The 20319-nt window shown below is 26.0% G+C and overlaps 1 protein-coding gene across 4 annotated transcripts; it reads left to right on the top strand.

Annotated features, from left to right (window-relative positions):
• LOC132924081 (glycogen [starch] synthase) lies at positions 1 to 20087 on the top strand. Of its 4 annotated transcripts, none has more exons than XM_060988169.1 (13): positions 1 to 22; positions 9134 to 9277; positions 10429 to 10613; positions 12781 to 12972; positions 13856 to 14053; positions 14973 to 15235; positions 16462 to 16582; positions 17397 to 17563; positions 17627 to 17819; positions 18699 to 18873; positions 19142 to 19353; positions 19484 to 19699; positions 19907 to 20087. In XM_060988169.1, exons 2-13 carry the CDS (start codon positions 9139 to 9141, stop codon positions 19937 to 19939), a joined length of 2094 nt encoding a protein of 697 aa, XP_060844152.1. In that variant the 5' UTR covers positions 1 to 22; positions 9134 to 9138; the 3' UTR covers positions 19940 to 20087. The 4 variants fall into 4 exon arrangements, with proteins under 4 accessions (XP_060844152.1, XP_060844151.1, XP_060844149.1 ...); XM_060988168.1 differs by lacking the exon at positions 1 to 22 and adding an exon at positions 430 to 910; XM_060988166.1 differs by lacking the exon at positions 1 to 22 and adding an exon at positions 1603 to 1854.
• Positions 20088 to 20319: the final 232 nt, after the last annotated feature.

Raw genomic sequence — 20319 nt, forward strand, 5'->3', positions numbered from 1 at the left:
AAGTTTTGCTAAGACGTAGAAGGTATTAATAATATTAGCTTAATGCCAATGTGTTGTGTCTAGATAATTATTATTTATTGCTTAATTGGTTTTATTTTCGTTTTTCTCTCGAGTCTCGGCACTCGCGCCGTTATCGCAACGGCTGCGCGTGTGCTATACTGCCTATACTGCCATAATGCCATGTGCGATGTATGGCAGCGGCGACGACGACGACAACGACCGGTTTCTGCCGTCCGTCCGTCGGAGAGAAGGAAACGAGGAAAAAATAGAAACCATCGCCTGTGACCGTAATGCGATATAAGGCCTCCTGGGCGGCAGTGGCGGTGGTTATTGCCCGATTAAAAGCGTAACAATAATATAACCGACCACCGTATTATACTATATAATATTTTACATTTCAAACCGACGCATTATGATACGTGAGTTACGACAATTTCGGGCCGTCACTCGTCTCTAGTGTATAGTCAATGCCGTCGCCGCCGACGACCGAGTACACTACGTTCTTATTTCAATATTAATATTATTTCCATTTGAACAAAAATATTTTATATTGTTGAACTCGCGCCCGCCAGTGTGAAAAACGGTGAATGAAATAATATTATTTTTAAACCGCCGCCGTCGCTCGTTATTATTTACTTCGTCGTCTCGTCCGCCCGATGTCTGTCGTTTACCGTGCCCGACGATTATTGAACATTTAAAAAAAATCATAATATTATGTTATAATAATACGTCTATTATACGTACACACCGTCGCATTAGTTTCGTTTTTGGTTTACACGCACGCGACACGCTTATGCACCACACGTATTATTATTTGTTTTACTGCCAGCTACGCGGCGGCGATCGTCTGTTATATTTTTGTCACTGAACCATATAGCCACCATACTTGCGGCTTTCCGCTGCGAAATCGGTAAGATTTGTGCCAGTGATCGGCATTGTTTTTTTTTATTTTTGTTTATATCTTGCTCTCTTATAATATTAAAAAAAAACCCACTAATATTACCGCCACGCGCATATAATAATATTTAAAGATTATGTTATATATAGGTCATTGACGTAAGGGTCCCGAGTCTGGAATTCTAGACTAAATGGATTATGGAGCCCCCCACTGGCTCCACTTGAGGTTACATTTACTGTTCACATCAACTGATATTATATAGATGTTTATACCTATTTATATGGATTGTATATTTGTATATACATTTCATTTAGATTTCATTAATGTTAGAAAAAAAAAAACAAAAATAATATAGATATGTTACGAGGAACATACCCCTCTACCCACACCGGAAATTTCTGGTTGGGCCATCGTCCTATCGATAGGTATGGTCAATAGTGTACAATAATATGTATATTATAAATTATAATCCACATTATCGTTTATCGAGTGTTCCTATATTACTTACGCAGGTACATAGCGTCATAGCGTATATTATACCTATACACACACAGAATAAGTATAACGTAGGCGACATGCGTTCATATTTACGTGCATCTACTGTTGCTATAATATGTCTTATCTAATCTCGTGTTATTGTTTTCAGATTAAAAGGTTTGGTAATTTAGTAGGTTTAATAGCCGTATAGGTATTGCTGTATAAGCATAAGCAGTATCAGCTCGTGTATCGACATTCATACGTAATAGTGTTTTCAGAGTGGTCGAGCACGCGCTTTCGATATTCTTTTAAATATATTTGTTTTTTCTTTCAACAAAAATGCGTTCAATAAAGAACACTTTTACAACTTAAAACTGTAACGTGGTACTCATTAGTTGCATGAAATTTTACTTCACTTTTTTCAAAAAATATTTATATACTCTTTTACTTGTATATCTCAACATTTTTTTAGAAAATTGGTAAGTGTTTTTTTTTCTAAAGCAAAATATAGTCCTATTTAGTAACATTGTGTATTATACTATTTATACTACCTACTAACCTATTGTCTATATTAAACCTTTAATACATATACCGTATGCGTACAGATAAACAATAATGTATTAATGATTTTGTAACTTAAAACTAAAATTAAAACATGTAGCAGCACGGTAAAGCAGGATTAAAAAAATTATTATTTTATTAATAATTTACTTACTAAATAGTACTAATAAGTAGAAACTACTATGTCTTCTGTGGCTGCTTATAATAACACGTAAGCTGCCATGAGCAGTGTTGGTGATCCTTTAACTCATGCGGCCAATTAATTTTAATGATATTTAAATTTTATCGTTCACGGAGTTTTCTATATGTTATTTTTAGTTCAAAAAACAAATAGCACGTATAAAAATTTATAATACGAAAATAAAAATACTCGTACATCACAAAATGTAGTCATATACCTATATAAAACCAATTTTTATGGTATGGATAGGAAATCAAAATACCTCCTTATTTACGTGTTAAATTTGAAGAGGTATAATTATAAATAATTTATACTTACATTTTAATTGGTAATAAATAATTACCGTTGAACGTTGAATGTTGTATGTTAATTATAGAAAAACTATTTTTGTTAAAATCATTTTTTTCATAAATTCAACTAACATTTTTGCTGATGCATCTCAGGGATATTGTCAGTATATTTTCAATCTATAGTCCATAATATTAACTAGATATAGCAATAAACAAAATATGTCTTATAGGTCAGGGTCTATTACTTTATATTAGTATATTATATTTATAAATGTTAGATAAACTTTTATCACGAAATACATTATGACAATGAATATTATATAGTTTGTGAATAGTGTGTTAATTCTAAATCTAAATGATTGCGTAGTCAGATATCTAATCCCCGTATATTCTATATTTATATGAAAGAAATTACATACAAATAAACTTACATTTTTCTTAGACATTACACGCTGATATTCGCATTTCCATCTTACAAACAAACAGATGTATGTGCAAAGTACAATATAAAAAAGTTGAGTTTAACAGAAACAATTTTTTGATCAAAGCTAGAGGTGAAAATCTATGTTTGTATACGTTGGGTTTTTACTTTTTTCATTATTTTTATTTTAAAGAGTGTTATGTGTACGGTGTACCTGCTACAAATATTACAATTTCAAAATGAATTAAAATATCATAAAAATATTTAGGTAAAAAAAAAAAATTAAATAAAGCGGAAATTTATTTTTAAAAATCAACAATATAACAATAAATGTATTAAATTCAACAAATGACTTTTTAATTGATTTGAAGTACCTAGGATTATTTATTTATTGAATATTATTATTATTTTATAAATCTCTAAAAAATGTGTTTATCAGCTTACATTTTATCATTTGAACTTTGGTTTATTCATTTATCTACGTCATAATGTTGTACCTTACACACGAAACATTAAATCACGTTTATGCAATTTGAATGTATTTTGTGCGTCAAAGTAATTCATAGTTAAAAACTGAAATAATTATTTAATTTAAATATAACAGATGTATACACATTTTACACTTAAATATTGGTTAACGCAAATATTGCAAATTTATTTAGTTCACGTCGTTCACGAGTGTTTATAAAGACGCTGCTTTTATTATACTTCCTATAATAATTCTTTTATTTTGTTGTAAACTTGTTATCATTCTATTGGAGTTTCAAAATTAAAATTAAAATTGATATAAAATCAAAAAAGTTTTTATAGGCAACAATGCACGTATGTTATAATTTAAATAAATTGAATAAATATTTTGAATAAACATGTAAAAATTATTCTTTATGTAATTTTACATTTGACTTATAAGATTAGCACAAGCCGTGGGTTATAACTTATAAGTGTTATAACTATAAATTGTATTATTAATTAATAAATAAATATTTAATATATACTTAAACATAAATGTAAAAATACTAACATACAATAACTAATGTATTTTTTAAATTGTCTTCGTAGAAAAATAATATTTACACGTCAGTTTTTGTATTTTTATACCGATTTTAGACAAGTAATATTTTTATTTGTATTCATGATATATAGGTATGGACATTGATGTAGACGGCATAGTTATATTATAATTTATAATATAACCATATATCAATATATTTTTAAAGTTATAGCTCACTTTTAATTAGGTGTGTATTATGTATGTTGTACCACTTGTACTTATGTTATACATATTTTATTATTTTTAATTTTTTAAATAACAAGTACTACAGTGGTTCTCAACCTAAGTTGTCTTAGTCATATAGATTTTTAAAATATATTTTAATAATAACTAATAGTCAATTGACAATTACAGCAAAATATGTTTGTAAAATACACCGTGTTGTCACTTACCTTTTGCAATCATTTATACGTATAAAACGGCATTCTCAGCTTAATTAATATGTATCGACAAAAATCAATAAAACCTAATATATTAAGTTTAAGTATATTTGTAATAATAAATAACAATTTCAGTCAGCTCATTAAAATTTAAGTTTAAAGTCCTGTTTGTCTATTATTTTAAGAACTTTTTAATTAATTCTAAAGATATTTTTTGAATCAAATAAATATTATTATAATATGAAATGATTGTAATTTTTGTTACAAATAATTTTTGCATAACATTTTTCATTAAAGCTACTGAAAAAAAGTTGGGGGTTAAAAGTGGACAGAAAAAAAGTGCCAGGTATAAAAAATATTAAAAAACGCTGAATGAGTAGAATAATATTTTTGATCATATTTTTTTGAGAAACTATAGTACACACCTGGCGGCTGCATCCAAGTTCCGTTCCATGTATGAAATTTAAATATACACTAGTTCATCCGTCCCGGGTTTGATTTTTAATGGGTATATATTTCTGTATTGTGTCAAACATTTAGCTACTCCAGTACAGTTCCTTTTGTATGTAATTTTATATTCTAATAAAATAATTGTTTACTTATAATTAATATTGCAATTAACATTCTTTTTTATTAAAGACGAAATTGGTATAAAAAAAATTTCTTGGGGACAGAACTCGCGGATACAGCCGACCTGACCGAGAGAGCTTTTTCTTTGTACATCGTTATCAAAAATAAATATAGAACAAACCTTAAAATAAACTGCATGAATATTGATAAAATTATACCTTGTATCATTTAAACTTGATTGAAAAACTAGGTATGTAGGTACCTAACTCAAAAAAAGAACAAGAACTTCACTAATAAGTAAAATAATTCATTTTTTTAATACAAAAATACAAAATAATATATTTATTACATCATTGTAATTTTGTTTAATGCACCTATACTGTATATTTAAAATTTTAAAGCAGTTATGTGAAAAAAGTTTAAAAGTTATATGAGGGTATAATCTAGCCAAATAATTAGCTCAGAGGTATGGAAGTAAAAAAATGGTTTGGGAACCGCTGGTATACATATTATATATATATACATAACTATAAATTATAAATAAAATATAAAAATTAATTTGCTTATAAACCTATTCATAGTTATTCACTTTTACAGTATTTTATATGCTGAATAAACTCTTGCACAAACAGTCTGCGCCCATGTAAACACGAGTGGGGAGCTTTGAGCAATCTTCCTCCTTGGTGTTTTTTAAGAAAAAAACTGAAAAATGTTTTCATAGAACATATATATTTCAATTATGAAAATGAAATTGTAAAACAAATAATTCAAATCGGTATCGTATTTCAAATTCATACTGAAAATTGTGTTTAGTATAATATATATCTACTAAATGGCAATGTAGAACATTGTATTATATTCAAGTATAATATCTGTGTGACGTGTGTGCGTGTTTAACTATACAAAGTTCAAGACAGTATCTCTATTTAAAAAAATTTCCATAAATATACATGTATAGTATACACAGATGTAATGTTTACGCTGTTAAACATTAATAGCTTCTGATAGTTCTTGTTTTAGTGGTCAATTGGTTATTACATTTTATCAGCATATTGTATAGGCCTGGTTTGTTTCTCGTTCTCAGCTGTAGACGGCATTTTACTTATTTTATGTTAGTGATTACTGATTACTATAATCAGTATACGGTGTTTGTGTTTCCTTGTACAGTTGTAAGTTACTACAGTCTTACCGTGCTGTATTTTTCTTTAGCGTGAATAACGTAAAAAAATATCTTGAAAATCATTAAATTTAATGCATATATTGGTTTTTGATGAAAATACATTAGTAAGTATACCTACATAATATTATGCTTTTATTATCGACGATGAAATACATTGCTGAGGATATTATAATTTAATTTTTATAGTTGTTGAAACATAAATTTGAATTTTCGTTCAATAAAATCATCGTCAAGACCCATAGTGTGTATAGTACCTATTTATTTATTTATTTATTTATTATTATGCAACGGGATGAGCCCAATACAAATTCCAATATTAATCTTAAAGCAAAGTATACTGTAACTGTATAATTTATAACAACGATATAGTGAAAAAAAATTTAGTTTAATTTAAATACAAATATAATTAACTGTATAGATATATATAGGTACAACTGGTACAAGAACAATTATTTTTCGCTGATTTAATCATTGGTCATAAGGAATAGTCTGCACAATTTTACTAATACACGAAATTAGGTTTAAGTTATTTTTACCACAATTTTTAACTTAAAAGAAACATTTACATTTGTTGTATATATTTTACAAATGCGTAACACAGCAAATATTTACGTTCAGCAGTTTACGTTTAGTTTCATTTGTTTTAATGAGTACCTATCAATTAATATATTATCGAACGTAAAAGTAAGAATATGATATTTGTTTGCGTTAAAATTTATTGAGATATTTTAATTTTTATGGGACGAGCATTTTTAAATGGCAATATTTTATGGGGCAATTAATGTTATTATTAATATACTAAACGTGAATGGATTAACGTAAATTATATAAATATAATAATTTTAAATGTTGTTTTGCAATGACATAAAATTTTTTTAAAACATTATTAATTAAAAATATTATAGTTGTTCGAAATATTATATGAGTATCACACTAGATGTTAAAACATAAATGATCACCTTGTGTACGAAAAAAAAATTTAATATGTTAATATTCGTGTAATTATCTAATTGGCCTAGTTTTAATTCAATTTTGATGACTTTAAACAATTATGAATTTTTATCTTATAACCATAACTGTGAATTAAATGGCTATTCGTCAATGTATAATTGAAAACTTATTATTAAGATTGATTTAACACAAGTGACAAGTCATAACAATATTCTAAATATTATGTATATAGAATTAAAAAAGTTTTTATATTTATTGTTATGTACAATATTATACTATTATAATATTATTATTATAATATATATATATATTATATTATTATTATTATTATATTATTATTATTATTATTATACTATTATAATAGTACCATATATGGTCACCTCTGTATATTTTATATTGTTTTTAATAAATCTTATTATTTAATTTTTTTTTTTAAATATTGGTTAATAATTAATTTTATAGAATTTTTTTCCAATTTGTACTATATATGTTATCGTGATATAATCGAATAAATAAAAATAATAAAAGTCCAAGTCTTTTTTTTATTGAAAAAATGGACACTTGTTGTTGACTTGTCATTAATTGATTGAATAATCAGATGAGAATGCACTACGCAGTGCCTTTTATGATATTTATTTAATTCATTTTTGATAAAAATAATAAAAAGTTACTGTAGTTAAAATACCATTTTTCAATTACTTGATTTAATTGAATAATTAATTTTTTTAAATTTTAATTTCATTTAATGCAACAATCGTTAAAACATGGCCGTTGAATTATAAAATAGTCAAGAAATTAGATTTTTACCTGGCTTATTTATTTTTATTGTGCTGATCACGACAATTGCCATATTGGCTTTTGACGTCACGTTTCGTCGTTTCATTATGAAAATATAAAATTAATACTTTCTAGTCCACGGCACATTTACGTTTAACAGAATCAATGTTGAGTAGTTACTTGTTAGCTTTAATATTAGAATACAGGTACATTAACTTATTATCAAATTTAAAGGTAATAATATTATCTAGAGCACCACAAAGACTTTTATTTATATTTTAATTTTAAAATTGTACTAATTTATACAGTCAAATACTTTGAAATAAATATACGAGGCCATTAGGTTTCCTATATAGGCTAAATAACATTATTATCTTTAAGTTTGATATAATTGGTTAATTTGCTCTTATATCAAACCTAAAAATACCAGATTCATTTTATTTGACGTAAGATATCTGTTGCTCGTGGCTCATAGATCAGTGTGAGATAACAAATAATATACCTACGATTGACATCCCCTTAAATTATGTCTATGTATTATAAACGTATGACATTTCAAACTTGAGTTTATCAGAAAATCTTGTGTCGTTATGTCGAAACTTAAATTCTACCGACTCGCTGTGTCATTGAAAAAGTTAATTTTGATATAGTACTCGAAATTTCTTGTTTCCGGACTTTAGACTCTTTTAACTATTGATTTTTAACCTGTGGATTGATATGAATGTATTTATATACTAATGAATATTCTTAATTATACATTTTGTTATTTATAATTAAATTACATAATATTATCAGAAAGTTATCTATTGTCTATCTGTATATTAAGATAAATGTGTAGGCTTGTAATTGTGTAATAAGTAATAACTATACCTATTAAATATTAATTCAATTTGAAATACATTTAATAAAATCATTTTTATTTACTTATAAAATTAAATGAGTACCTATCAATTAATACTTTTCAAACGCATTTTATTTTGTTTTATTATAATTTTATAAATAATATATTATTTATTAATCTAAGGTATTATATATTTATTTTAGATGTATAATTTCATGTTTGTTGTTTTTAGGAACGAAAATAATGATATTAAATTGCTTTGTATATATTATACTATTATCATATTATATTATTATTCATTAGTTTGGATAATTTTAATTTGGTTTTTTTTTTTTTTTACTTAAAATTGGAAATTTTTAATTTTGGAAGTCCTAGTTTACTGGCAACATACATGTTTATGTATGGTTGTTTGCCAAAATCAGTATGTTGCCAAAGGCTTGTCCTTGAACTAGGTTTTACTGACAGTTCTTACTCACAATAAACGATATTGAAAATCATTTTTATCATTACAAACGTTTAAATTTATTTCTCGCGTTCAACACAATTTTTTTCCAGGTATCATGACTAAAGACCAAGCAAGTAAACGTTTTTATCGTGTGGACAGTAATTATGATTTTACTGCATTTATGGATCGTGGCCAAACAGCTGCTTACGAAAACCGATGGGTTTTTGAAACAGCTTGGGAAGTCTGCAATAAAGGTTTGTAAATTATATCAGTAAAATTACACCTATACGTATTTCAAACAATTACATATTATATAATATATATATATATATATATATATTTTTTCAATAATAAATCATTTTTGACATACCCATTTCATTTATTTATAATAATATCTATTAATTAAATTAATATATTATTCGTACTACCTATTGTATTCAAATATGTACATCGTTTTACTATTAATTTTGCGATTACTTATGAGTGGGTTGGCAGAACCACAAGAATATATATAATACAACAATATACTTGATCAAGACAATTATTTGTTAAATTACATTATCAAAAGTCTAATAGAATATTGTTTACAATAACTAATGAATACAACTAAAATATAGTTTCAGCTGTCATTATACCTATAGTAGTATAGTTTATGGTTTATCGGTGAATTTACGGTTACATTAAACAAATTCCGAAAAAAATACTAAAAATATGCTTCATATTTATTATATATTTCTCTGTAGTATTGATATTAACTCAATTTTTATGCAGTGTTTGAGTGTTTCATAATATAAGAAAGTATTTCATAAATATATTTATTTTGGACTTAGTTTAATTTTTTATTAGTTATAAAGATTGGCATTTTATTAAAATATTTCGACACTATTTGTTTTTGTTTACCTACGTAGTTGTGAAAAAAAAATAAAAACAATAAATAATAACATTTTTGTATTTCATAATATACATTATTTACCTACTGATTAATTTTAAAAAAATCTAAAATATTTTACTCTTATGCACTTATTTATTTTAATATTTTTTAATATTTCATTAAGATATTACATTACGTTTCTTAAAACATTTAAAAAAATTAGTAAAATAAAATTAGAGATATAAATGCTTACTCAGGTATTTTTTAAAAACGGGTAATAACAAAAATATATATGTATTATGTACCTATAAACTATTAAAAGTTTTAAGTAGATAAAGTTATTACAGATCTTTTGATTAAATTGACAATTTTTACAATACTTTATAAAATCCTTTTTATCGAACTCCTAATTAATTGAAAATCATTTATTGTTAATCATATAATGACATAATGCACTCAGTATTAATTAAGGTATTGTTTAAGTCCTCTCGTTGATTTATACTTAACGTTTGATTATGTTTTTTGTTATTTCAGTGGGCGGTATTTATACGGTTATTAGATCCAAAGCATTCGTTTCAACTGAAGAAATGGGAGAACAGTATTGTTTATTAGGTCCTTATAAAGAAAACTATGCTCGGACAGCTGTTGAAGAACTAGAATTTGAAGGAGGATCTCCTTATCACACAGCAGTAACAAAAATGAGAGATCAAGGATTTAAGGTAAAACTTACCTAAAGTGATAAATGATTTTGATTTTGATGTTTATATTTTGTTGTAATCTATTTATTCATATTTACATTTTCTATTTCATATTATCATTCTAGCGATATCAGCTCTTTTAGATTCTGAACGGAGCGAATAATGTAGTATTGGTTTTACATGTGTGCAATAAGACCGTTTGTAGCTGAATGTTAAATATTAAGAATTGAGGGTGGTTTTTGGTAGTAATTGCAGGATTTAATTTGTACTTTAAGAGGACAAAAGTAAAAAATGTCTTGTTATTTATAAAATAATCGTGAAAAATAAAGGAAAAACGAGAATATCATCGCAATACTTATTTTTGACAAAATCTATTTTGTTTTTTTTTTATCGTAATTCAAAAATGTTATGACAAATTACTGGAAATATCCACCAAATGTTTATGATTGTATTTTATATTTAAGACATAATTTTCAAAATATTTTTTATATTCTTGAGCTATTTAATATTTATAAACATTTTTAATTTCTTACTTAGTTTTTATTTATATTAATAATATTTTTGTCTGTAAGTCAACATACCTAATTGAAAATGTACAATATTCTTCATAGGTTTTTATTGATAGAATAAAAAAATAAAAGTAGAGCTTAAAGGCACGTTATTTTTTTTAAAGCGTTTAAAAATTATATTATAATAATTAATAATATAATATATGCAATGAGTTTTTCAAAATTAATTTAAGTTAGGTACCTACCCTATTACTAATAGAAAATTAAGTAAATTATAAAATATCTTTAGTAATAGAGTCAGACACAGTCTTCGCCCAGAATAGTTTTAAATGGTTTTATCATTAAATTCTAATTTATCACTACCTTGGTGATTGTCGATGAGGTACCTATATACTCGAAATGTTGGATGACCTTTACGATCGACCGATTTTCGTATATTTTAGTATTTATTATTCAAATATATATTAAGAGGATACTACTCACGGCACCCGCATGTGTTGTCTCCGTCTTATATAAGTAAAACAGCAAAAGCTGTTTTGCGCGGGATAGAATTACTTATGCTGTAGTGATAGTTAAGACTCCAAGTTGATATACTATAATATAGTTAAGAACATTATCTATAAAATATCGTTTTTATTTTTTTAATATCACTATGTCTTATTGTTTCAAAATCCATTATTTTTGAACTTCAATAATTTTTTTTTTTAGTTAGGTACGATATCTAAAAAATAAAAACGATATTTCATAGCCAAAGTTCTCCTTTTTATGTGGTGAAAATGTCGTTTCTTAGTTATTACTGTAGCCTTCTCGGTTCTTTTCCTTGCAAAACAGTTTTTGCTATGTTTTACATTTGTAAGACGGAGATAACATGCGTGTGTAGCGTCCTCTTATATAATATATATTTTAAATACCTATTAGGTACTACCTATACCTACTAAATTAGAATTTAATAAAAAGTTATAAATAATTTCATTACGAATTAATTACGATTTTTAACTTAACATATCCAAACGTTTTAAGAAATATATAAAAACAATTATTTTTTAGTACTTATGAATGCTATTTTTTTATTCATGGTTCAGTAATTAATATAAAAATATCAATTTATGCATAAAACTTTTATGTTCTAAAAATGTTACATATATTATTTTATATTAAAATGTATCTATTAAGTATGTTGTCTTAGACAGCTAGTGACAACTTTTGTAGACAAAATGAGGGAGATTATGTTGAGATTTTACATGTCTAATGTCATGTGGACATAAACATAGTATAGGAAAAATAATGTTGAAAGAGACTGAAAAAGAAATTAATAGATACTCGTAGAATGAAGAAAAAAATAGCTGGTATGAGTAAATAATAGTTTGATGAGTGATGACAGAGCCTTGTGAAGGTGTAGTTGTATAGGACGAAGGTTTCTGACCACATACAGTTGTGAGAGAAGTTCGAAGTAGAAGAATATGCATACCTAGTCTTACGATATGATTGATAATGAATATTTTTAACTTTTTAGTTAAAATTAAATTATTTTCTTGCAAATTAAAATTATTCAATTTTATTTAATTAGTTTAATTAGTTAGTGACTATAGGAATTGATTAAGTTTACTTCGTTTCTTTTGAAAGGGTGAATTTAATATTTATATTAAGTATTGTTATCCTAATAAAATAAATAAAAACAGTTGTTGACAGGTCGATGGTTAGTCGATGGTAGTCCACAAGTAATATTGTTTGATATTGGTTCAGCTGCTTGGAAATTAGATGAATACAAGCAAACTTTATGGGATACGTGCAATATAGGAATTCCACATTTAGACATAGAAGCTAATGATGCCGTAATTTTAGGATATTTAATATCTGAATTTCTTTCAGAAGTAAGTATATACCTACTCATTAAAATGTAATATATTATACTAATTTATATATTGTGTATATAGAAGCTTTCAGCCAATAATATTTATCTATAGAAGTAGGTAGATTTGTATGTTTTTAAAATCTAAAAACTTTCCTTAGAGTTCCCTCAAATATGTAATAGATCATGATTACTGATGCATTCCAACACAATAATTAGTACAATTTATTATGTGTGTTTGGAGTTAAAATTTATCCATATCAAATTTGGGCAGTTTTATTTAATTTGTATTTCCTAGTGTTTTGTCACTGGACAACCTCCCTCCTCATACCATGTCAGCATGTAAACTATTCTCCATTATATCATATTTGCTATTGTACATATTATATTCCTTGTAGTAAATTTTCTATTTTAATAAAAAAAATGTCTTATTTTGCTTGAATATTATTTTAACAATTCATTATTAACTATTTTTTATGAATGTAATTGTTTTTAAAATCCATATATTCTATATAGACTACTTTATGAACATAGATTAATTTCTTATATACAAAAATAAAACAGTATTTATTTTAATAATATTTTAATGAATACAGAATAATAAATAGTAATAATAATATAGTAAATAGGTATTTAATGTCAAATATATGCAAAACAATGAAATCCTGTACTAAAATCTTAGAGAAATTATACCTGTCTAAGGTGAAAAAAATTATGAATTTGTGAGTGTAATTTAAAAATATAATATAATTTTAGAACTTTTATAGTGACCCATTATTCTATCTATTTACATATATATTTTATAAACCTAAAAAAAGGAAACATGTTTAGGTCATTTAGGTATATTATGTATATAAATATAGTTAAGGATCTAAAAATATTTATATAAATAATTTCATTTTCAGTTCCGAGCAGCAGCAGCAGCATACATTGATTCAACACCGTTGGTGGTTGCTCATTTCCACGAATGGCAAGCTGGCATAGGATTAATTGCATTACGCACAAAAAAAGAACCAATTGCTACAGTATTCACAACTCATGCTACATTATTAGGCCGATATCTCTGTGCGGGAAATACTGATTTCTACAATAATTTAGACAAAGTATGATGTTTTATTAGCTTATATTATGTTAAGGGCCTAGAACTTGCTCTGAAAAATATAATATACCTATTTATTAGTGCAATATAATAGGTTCAATTAATTGTGCTTTTATTTAATTAATTTTATTTCGTGCAAATCTTTTAAGTAAAATCCAAAGTTAATATTTTTTATTTAATTTAATATAATTAGAGTTATGCAATACAAAACGATAAAATGAATACCTATAATGATATCAGTAAATTTAAATTTTTAAAACATAATTTCTAAAATGACTAATACAAATAAATAGATTTAAAAATGTTTGTTAAATTAAATTTTTTATCAATTAGGTATTTAAAAATAACTATTTATTATATTATGGTGAGAACTTTCAAATTGAATGTATGTATAAACTTATTTTAAATTATACATTTTTAAATTGTAATTTGTATTATTGTTTCTCATCAAATATAAGTAATTAAAATAATTGTAAACTTTAAAATATGTTCTTAAAACTAAAAATTCATCAAAAATACTTTAAACTTTTGATGTTATTGTCTTTTTTCATGAAACCAATTTATAGCTTACTTAGTACCTAATATATTATTAGCCCACAAAAACATGCAAATGCAATATTTTCCGAGTTTACACGAATGTTTAATACTTACATGTTTGCTGAATGCATTTGCGGTATATCCTTGTATATTATTAAAAAGGCATTAGATATATGCATAGACAATTTTATAGTTAAATTAAATTATAAAGATTAAAATGCAATTATACAATAATTTATTATATTTATCATTTATCACCTATACTTATAGTTCAAGAATATCAGTGAAAAATTAAAATCATATTTTATTGAAGTGATTTAAATATTTTCAATAGTATTTTTAAATGAAAAAAAAATCTGTGTTTATATCTACGTTTTATTTTTTAGTTCAATCTCGATGAAGAAGCTGGTAAAAGACAAATTTATCATCGTTATTGTATGGAACGAGCAGCAGCACATGTTGCACACGTTTTTACCACAGTATCTGATATTACTGGAAAAGAATCTGAGTATTTACTCTCCCGGAAGCCTGATATTATAACTCCCAACGGGTTGAACGTTGTCAAATTTTCGGCATTACATGAATTTCAAAATCTTCATTCACTATCCAAAGAGAAGATTCACGATTTTGTCCGAGGCCATTTCCACGGGTACTTATTATAAAAATAATATTTTTTTTTAGTGTGTATTATATATTTATAATATAAACAAATATCTATTATTTATGTTGAATCTTGAAGAAAATAATATTTAATTATATTTAAAAAAAATGCTAATACATAAGTAGTTAGTGTTTAATTGGGGTGGAAAGTGGTCTCATACGTCATCTCTGTTGAATAATTCAATTTTAAAAAAACAATATTAATGATTATATCCCTTTCAAAAAAAAAAATACTTGAAAAATTAAAGAAATATTTCGATAAAATTACAAATTAATTTCGTTTATATTAACATTTGTTAATCGTTGATAAATATTAAATGAAATACGACTACTTGAAACTTTTGGAGCATTACCACAGATTGATAATGATTTATGATGTTTATTTACAGATTAATATTTATTTCCTAAACAATACCAATAAATTCCTATTAATTTTTTCACCACTCCTTTCGTTCCTTAATGTGATCTGCACACTAATGTAACAGCTGTTACAACTTACAAGTATCTACAATTAATAAAGAATATTTTTGTGTACATATGCTTGTCGTAAAATGTTGAATAATTTACTCGTTATTTACTTGTGTATTAATTATTACGATATTTTTTTATCTTTAAAATATTGAGTATTAACTTGTAATGATGACTGTGAATTTAATGCAATTAAAAACCTTAAAAAATGCACTACAAATCTAAAAAATATAGTATACATTTCACTATAGTCTATATGTATACTAAAAATTAAAAAGTATAAATATCTATCAAGTGTAAAACATTTGAAATAAAAAATATTATTAATTAAGTACTGTGTGCGTTTAAAATGTTAAAAATAGTTATAAGACAAAAATTAAAATCGAAAAAAGTAATAAAATATTAAAAATGATCTAAATAATAGGTAAAAAAAAAGAGACCTAAAAATAGAAAATAAAAGTTTTAAAATTGAATTCATTAGTATCAAATCAATAGTATCTAATTCAAACTTTGTGTGAAGCTAAAAACAATATATTTTTCTATAAATTCACTTCTGAACTAATAAATATTTATTACCATTATCTCTATCAAATAATATATTTGGATTACTGAGGGTTTATAGATTTCCGTATGATTAGTGACCATTACTTAGTATTTATTTTATAAATGTATTTATCTATCTATATTACATTATTTGTAATCGTATTTATTTCATGTGCTAATTACACTGATTTATCTTAATAACAGACATTATAATTTCGATCTGGAGAAGACATTATATTTCTTTACGGCTGGAAGATATGAATTTTCTAACAAAGGAGCAGACATATTTATCGAAGCATTAGCTCGTTTAAATCATTATTTGAAAGTAAGTTTATAAAATATAATATTCTACAGCTCTATAGGCCGATTCTTTAAACATTGAACACTAATTATATCAAAAAGTGTTGATTTTTTTTCAAAATGTTTAGTTTCATGCTTTTCTAAAACTAATAACTATATTACATTTTTATTTTTTTCACCCTTTATTTAATAGTGAAATCACTATCAATTTTTAAATGGCAACCTATATTTAAAAGTAATAAAATGTCATAGTAGGGCTATTTTTTTATATAAATTTTAATATTAAAATTATTATTTTTCATTTAACCGTTAGTGAGTTATAGCTGCTCAAAGTTGGGTGGTTTGAGGTTTTTAAGTGTTAACCTAACTTACAGGTTATCGCGGTTGTAAAGCGTTGGTAACTGCAGATACAAAGTTCATCACTGCTTTGATAGTCGATAACAAATTTATTACTTTTGAAACAAGAAATATTATAAAAACCGAAAACCGCTCATCTTTAAAAAACTATATATTGCTAAAACAATAACAAAAAATAATAATTTTAATGTTAAAATTCATAAAAAAAATTGTCCTATTAATTTAGTATATTTTAAATATAGGTTGCCATTTGAAAATCAAAAGTCGACAGTGGTTTCACTATTAAATACAAGGGTGAAAATAATAAAAATTTCACACATTTTGAGAAAAGCATGAAACAAAATATTTTGAAAAAAAAAATTTTAAAAAATCATTACTTCACGAAATAATAAATGTTTAATGATAAAAGAATCACCGTGTATAGATAGGTTAATTACCGAATACCAATCTTATTTAATCTGAAAAATGATTTTCAATTGTAGAATGCCAATTCAGATATGACTGTTGTAGCCTTCTTAATATTTCCCGCGCGGACAGATAACTTCAACGTGGAAAGTCTCCGTGGTCATGCCGTTACCAAAAGCTTAAGAGACACCATACTAGAAATACAAACAAAAATCGGTCGGAGGATTTACGAAACATGTTTAAGGTTTTTTAACGATATAATTTATGCGCAAAATACGATGTTAACGTATAATCTTTTGTTTTACAGAGGTCGAATGCCCGTCGAAGATGAGTTGTTGAATAAAGAAGACACAGTGAGATTGAAACGGTGTCTGTACGCTTTACAGAGGGACGATCTGCCACCTGTAACCACTCATAATGTAGTCAATGATTGGTGCGATCCCGTATTGAATACGATACGAAGATGTAAGCTGTTCAACACCACATCCGACAAAGTTAAAGTAAGATAACATGACACTTTGATCTGCAGTGTGCCTATGTATATATATATACAAATATATATATTATATAATATAATATATATACCTAGTGGAACAACCACTAATATACTATAGGTACTGTACGTTTAGTACACAAAAACAAGAGTGTCATTTAAACTCTTTTAAAGGTATGCTAACAACTATAGGCAGGCCAATTTATTATATTGTACATATTATGAAATAATTAAAAAAACATTTTTTTCTCACTTTTCTCCAATAATTCAATCTTTAGATTTACTTCTGATGATCTATTATGTTATGCTTAACATTGTATGCGGCGGTAATACGGTATACCTAAAAATACTAACTTTTTATTTCAATTATTTTTATTTTTATTTTATTATTTATATAGTATTTATACACATTACACAATATTGTACCTAAAATATTGTAGATATATAAAAATATAAAACAAATACTATAATCCTCAGTCACAAATAAATTATTTAGTAGAAACCAAAATATGTTTATATATTTTATTAAGATAATACATTTAAAAAAAAAAAATTTATTTATATTTTCTATTGATATTATAGTGCGGGTATCTTCTTTCTTTCATTTTTGCTATGGTATTTTAATATTAGGTACATAATAATGCTGCGTAATATACCTACTACACCTTATGGCCATAGTAGGCTGATGTCGAACAAATAAAACCAATTACAAAAAAAAAAAAATAACATTATTTTTTATCATAGCGCAAAAACTTATAGTTAGGCCAAAATACAATTTTGATAAATTTTAGGTATGCTTAAGCATACCCTGCAATACCCCAAATGACGCACCTGCACGAAATTAAACGAAAAGCTCCCGTTATATTCATCTCGTGCGGTTTTATAGATTGTGTTCCACCCAGAATTCTTGTCTTCGACTAACCCGCTGTTCGGATTGGATTATGAAGAATTCGTGCGTGGTTGTCACTTGGGAGTTTTCCCGAGCTACTACGAGCCGTGGGGATACACTCCCGCCGAATGCACGGTCATGGGAATCCCGTCAATAACTACAAATTTGTCGGGTAATTGCTAAACTATTATTATTATCTACGATTCTACACGACATAAGACGATTGTAAATTTCACCGATTGTACACTTTTTGGTAAAAATTAATTTTTTTATTTTATATTAATGGGCTATTTTTAATCTGACCTATAAACATAATTTGTGGTATATAATCGGTGGAATTTACATACGGCCCCGGCCGCCATTATATATTGCATCGTTTGCGTGTACTAACACGCCCTACGTAGACAATTAAATGCAATTTGGTGGTCCCATATTTTCAGGTTTCGGTTGTTTTATGGCCCAGCACATCGCTGATCCTTTGAGTTACGGAATTTATATCGTGGACCGTCAAAACATCAGCATCGAAGAATCTGTCAGACAACTGGCACAGTATATGTATGATTTTGCGAGAATGAGTCGTAGACAACGGGTGATCCAGCGGAACCGTACCGAACGATTAAGCGATTTGCTCGATTGGCGTAATTTGGGTATTGTAAGTGAACATTTCAAAACAATAACAATTATTTTATGATATAAAATGGAGTCTCGTGGGTTCGCAAATTGCGACGATAAACGTTTAGGCTATGCTGACATTTGACGATAATAATTACATTGGTTTTCAGTACTATCGTCAAGCCAGGTTGAAAGCATTATGTCAAGTGTTTCCGGATATGTTTGATAAAGAAACAGAAATGTTATGCATCACGGAAGCATCGAGACGCCGATACAACTATCCTCGTCCTTATTCTGAACCGCCGTCACCATCGAGTAGCCGACCAACTACACCAGGCGCTTCACTGCACGGATCAGACGACGAAGATATCGATGATGAACGTGAGGTAAAAAAAAATTTTTATCAAGATGAATAGTGTTTGATTTTATTGTGAAATCACTATTTTAAACAAACACGATTAAATAATATTTTAATCGTTCTGCAATCAAATTGCACGTTTTATTATTTATATGATGGAAGGCAAAAATAATCCATTATTATTGACGGGTGGTTTAACTGTATTTTAATCTATACGTTTTATTATTTTTTTCAGCTTGCAGAGCTTTCGAACCATAAAAATCATTAACTATACATACATAGTTTGCTTCTGTAATAAATATTATATAATATATTTAACACGTAATATAGTACTTCTGAAAAATGTATTTAAAATTTTTTAAGTGTAAAAAAAAATATGTTGTTTTTTACTAAAAATACATTTATTTTAATGAGAATTCATGTCACAATAATTTTTTTTTTTTATGAAAAAACATACAAAAATATAATTAATTGATTCAATTATATTTATACATATAGATGTATATATTAAAAAAAAATAAAAATAGTAAAATAGTATTTTTTTCTGATCTAAAAATCAGCAATATGTATAAGTACATAAATACCATAAGTCTTTAATAATTTATCTTAAATAATTAATTGTTATGGCAAAGCTCAGGTCACAAAATA

The sequence above is a fragment of the Rhopalosiphum padi genome, chromosome 3, assembly GCF_020882245.1.
Source record: "Rhopalosiphum padi isolate XX-2018 chromosome 3, ASM2088224v1, whole genome shotgun sequence".
NCBI lineage: Eukaryota > Metazoa > Arthropoda > Insecta > Hemiptera > Aphididae > Rhopalosiphum > Rhopalosiphum padi.